The sequence below is a fragment of the Glycine soja genome, chromosome 14, assembly GCF_004193775.1.
Source record: "Glycine soja cultivar W05 chromosome 14, ASM419377v2, whole genome shotgun sequence".
Classification (NCBI taxonomy): Eukaryota; Viridiplantae; Streptophyta; class Magnoliopsida; order Fabales; family Fabaceae; genus Glycine; species Glycine soja.
The window spans coordinates 33,512,036-33,516,009 of NC_041015.1; the positions used below are offsets into that span (position 1 = coordinate 33,512,036).

General features: G+C 35.5%; 2 protein-coding genes across 2 annotated transcripts; one reads left to right on the top strand and one right to left on the bottom strand.

Annotated features, from left to right (window-relative positions):
- Positions 1–410: 410 nt before the first annotated feature.
- Positions 411–1,803, bottom strand: LOC114385419. Its single transcript, XM_028345491.1, has one exon. It carries the CDS (start codon positions 1,663–1,665, stop codon positions 667–669), a length of 999 nt encoding a protein of 332 aa, XP_028201292.1. The 5' UTR covers positions 1,666–1,803; the 3' UTR covers positions 411–666.
- Positions 1,697–2,678, top strand: LOC114384005. Its single transcript, XM_028343689.1, has 2 exons — positions 1,697–1,787; positions 2,254–2,678. The coding sequence occupies exons 1-2, from the start codon at positions 1,697–1,699 to the stop codon at positions 2,676–2,678; spliced, it is 516 nt and encodes a 171-aa protein (XP_028199490.1).
- Positions 2,679–3,974: the final 1,296 nt, after the last annotated feature.

Consider the following 3,974-nt stretch of genomic DNA (forward strand, 5'->3'; position numbering starts at 1 on the left):
CTGGTCTAATAATAGAGAATTTTCTCTTTTCTTCTAATATCTTGGAATAGTTCCCTATTCTTTTGTGGCAAATGCTTGTCGTAAGATATGAATTTGAATAACTTCATTAAGCGACATTAGAATTAACATTAAAGCTCTTATCATCTTAATTACCGTATGTTCTTAATTTTCTGCTGTCACACCGGATTCATTGTGAGACTAAACTTACCCTTCTCCTTCGTAGACGAAACCTATAAAATTTCATCCTCTTGCTAATTAAGGAACTTTGAATGCGACTTTTAATCAACACATGATTCTATTTTTCCTCTGCCTCATACTCTAAGCGAAAATTAATTCGCTGATTGATACTGCTTACCATAACATTCACACATGCAAAAAACCATAACATTCACATACACAAACTCAAAAACTGATGTGAAATAAAGTCATCTCATAGCATTAATTAATACACCTTTGCAAAAGAGTCCTATTTTTAAACAGAAAATTAAATACATATAACCAATCATATAGAGAGTAATGAAATTCACTTCACACCTGCCTTAATTTCACACACAAAAGATATTTCTAAAGACATCAAGAAACCAAAGCAGATATAATTAACCGCATCATCAATCTAGACACATGATGATGATTAATTTAATTTATCTAATTAAGCTATATTATAAATCAAACTTGGTACTGCTCCAGCTGAACATCCTTAGCCGTCAATGGCACATACTCTCCACGATACCCTTCAAGATGATCTGCCAAAGCCGATTTGTCAATATTCTCATGGTGATAGGACTTGCAAACAAAGTAGAGCACAGTTTGCAAAACAAGCCCAAAGAGGAACAAACAAGACAATAGCAAGAAACAGAGAACCCCATATGCTGTTTTGTCCAAAGAACTCACCCTCCATCCATCCACCACCATCACCTTGAACAAAACCCTAATGGAAACAAAAGAAGCCACAAGGGTGAAAAAGATGAATATGGACAAAACCATCTTCCCCCTTATCAACTCCTTGCTCTTCGCCATGGCTCGAACCCCCCACGAGTCCTCCAACACAGTGACAACGCTGGCTAGTTGCCACACCACGGTGAGGTACACAAACCCAATGAAGTACAAAACCGTTATCGAAACCAAAACCGCAAGCCCACCACTACTTAACCCAATTGTGACTATGGACAAGAACATAACTAGCGCAGTCATGATATTGTAAGCGAAGAAAGCAGCAAAGGCACATAGAAAGGTCAACATGAGCCTCTTCCACACCTTAGGGACAACACTCATGACCCTCTTGAATGTCACGTCTTTTGCGGTGTAGATGGAGGCGATGGTGTAGACCACTGCCGAGGTGGAGAGGAGGGAGAATATGAGGAGCAGAGTGAAGTATGCGATTTTGAAGACCACAAGAGTGACCATTTCTGAAGAGATCATGTGATCGAGCTTGTTGTATTGAGGTGTGTTAGGCTTTGTTTCGTCCATGACTATTTCGTTGATGAGAATCTTCCTGAAGAGGAGGTTGGAGATTTCCATGTGGATGAGGAAGATGAAGGAGAGAGGGAGGATTAGTGTTGAGGTGATTTGGGTGAAGATTCTCCTCCATGAAAGTATGATCTTGGAGGCTTCTTTGTAGATGCCAAAGAACCCAAGAAATTGCATCTCTTCTTGTTCTCTATCCATGAAGGCCTAGAGTCTGGATTTTTTTTCCTCTATGGAGGTTTGGTTGGGAAAATGGTTGAGGTGCTTCGGTGAAGATGAGCAACGAGGTTGTGTTGGCAAGAGGATGAACGAATGTGTCAAAGGTGTACAGCAAATAAAAAATGACTTTGGACTTGTTTGCAACACATTGCCCTTAGTTTTCAAATGAATTGCATTTGTTGAAAAGTCAATGACTAGTTTTTGTTTTTTCTTGGCTCATAAATAATGACTAATATATATCTTACCATTTCTCTAACAAATTATCAGCATGTCATTGTTGTCACTAGAATTAGAATTAGATTTAGAATGACAAAATTGTAAATTTGGTCATCCTAGTTGTCTTCAATTTTCATTTTAGTCTCCCTTTAAATTTATTCATGAATTTAGTTTCTCATTTATGTTCAATCTTGTAAATTTGGTTTCCAAGCCCAAATTTAGACGTTGGTTGTTATGAATGTTGACTGCTACGTGTCACTTTCTGATTGGACCATAAACAGGTGCATCATTTTAATCGAGTGTGGTATTTTTTTTACCTCTTTAATCTTTATTTTTTCCCCCTAACCATTTCAGCTTCTTCCTGTTCTTGTTCCTCTCATTTCTCCAACCCTTCTTCCTCCCATGAATTCAAAAACCTCAAAACCAAAACCTCTTCTTCTTGTGCTCTCGTCAAGGCCAAACCCTCAAACACCGCCAAGGTGGACCACACCTTCACCACCATGGTTAAGAAGTTCATGGACAGGAAACCCAAATTCTCCTCCTCGACTGTCGCCACCACCACTAGGTGGCTTATTCCCTCCAATTTGCTCGCAAAGGATTTGAAGAAGGATGTGAAGAAAGTGGTGGGGTTCTCCGTGCTGCAGAAGAAGCTCATTGGAAAGGGCGCTTCAGAGAAGAAGGAGAAGGTGAAGGCCTTGACCGAGGTGAAGAACAACACTAGGACATTGGCCATGGTGCTCAAGAGCGAGAAGGAGTTTCTCAACATCAACAAAGAGTAAGAGCAGCAAATTTCTCAGCTCAAGCATTCCACACTCGGTTAAAATGGCACACCTGTTTATGGTCTAATCAGAATGTGACATGTGACAGTTAACATTCGTTTGTAATAGTCAACATCTAAATTTGATCCTGGGGATCAAATTTACGTGATTGGACATAAATGGAAAACTAAATTCATGAATAAATTTAAAGGGAGACTAAAATCGAAATTGGAGACAACTAGGGAACCAAATTTGCAATTTTGCCGATTTAGAATCATTAAGTAAGATCTTGAATTTGGAATTTTGTAGATAAAAATAAAAAATGTGATTGCAAGAAGAGATTTGATTAAAATAATCTGTTAGATACTTAAAAAAATTAAGGCTTAATTAAGTTTTTCTTACCTATAACATAGGCCGTTTTTAGATTGCTATATAGCATTTTTTTTCAATCAAGTAACTCGAAAATTTTTCAGTTTCATTTTACTACCTATCGTTAGTACTCATCTTCCTTATGTGATAATATGACAGACGGAGTGTCATATCATCATGCCTTGCCACGGGCACCTCATTGTCACATCATCACCTCTAATGACATGACAATGATGTGTCAGTGATTGGACGTGGTGATATGACATTTTGTTTGTCACGTCATCACCTAACGAAAGGAAATTAGTAGCAAATAGTGAAATGAAACTGAAAATTTTTTCAGGTAAGTATTTGACAAAAAATTATTTTTTTAGGTAATAATTTAAAAACGACCTATTTTTCAGACATAAAAAACTTATTTAATATATGATATGAAAAACTTATTTAAATCATATATAATTGGTGTTTTACGGTCTATGATTAATATACACATGTAACATGTTATGTCTTCTCTCACTCTTTCTTCACTATTATCTGAACTCAAAATATATATCTCGCCATTTGATCTTGTTGAGTTTTCTTTTAGCTTTGTTCAGACATTACATGCACGCATCTTAACTTTTTAATTTTTCCTTTAATAATATCTTATTAGTCTACTTGAATTGATTAAACATGATAAATTGATGAGTTATTGTAAATTTCAAACGGTAAAATGAAACTGATTTTTTTTTTCATATACTTAATTGAAAAAAATGAATATTAAATAATAATTTGAAAATGACCTATATTACATATATGAAAAATTTAATTAAGTCAAAAATTAATAATAAACATAAATAATAGATATTTTAAACTAATGTCACGAAGAGAAAAAATCCTTTCGATTTGATTTTGTGCCTAAATGCGTGTTTTTCTTAATAATAATGCAAATGACTATATTTAATTTTTATA

What these genes read in the sequence shown, in the direction of transcription:
- LOC114385419 (XM_028345491.1), bottom strand. Translation starts at nt 1,665, where the DNA reads ATGGATAGAGAACAAGAAGAGATGCAATTTCTTGGGTTCTTTGGCATC.
- LOC114384005 (XM_028343689.1), top strand. Translation starts at nt 1,697, where the DNA reads ATGGAGGTTTGGTTGGGAAAATGGTTGAGGTGCTTCGGTGAAGATGAG. An exon ending in GATGAACGAATGTGTCAAAG is followed by an intron (nt 1,788 to 2,253) that starts GTGTACAGCAAA and finishes TAACCATTTCAG; the next exon opens with CTTCTTCCTGTTCTTGTTCC.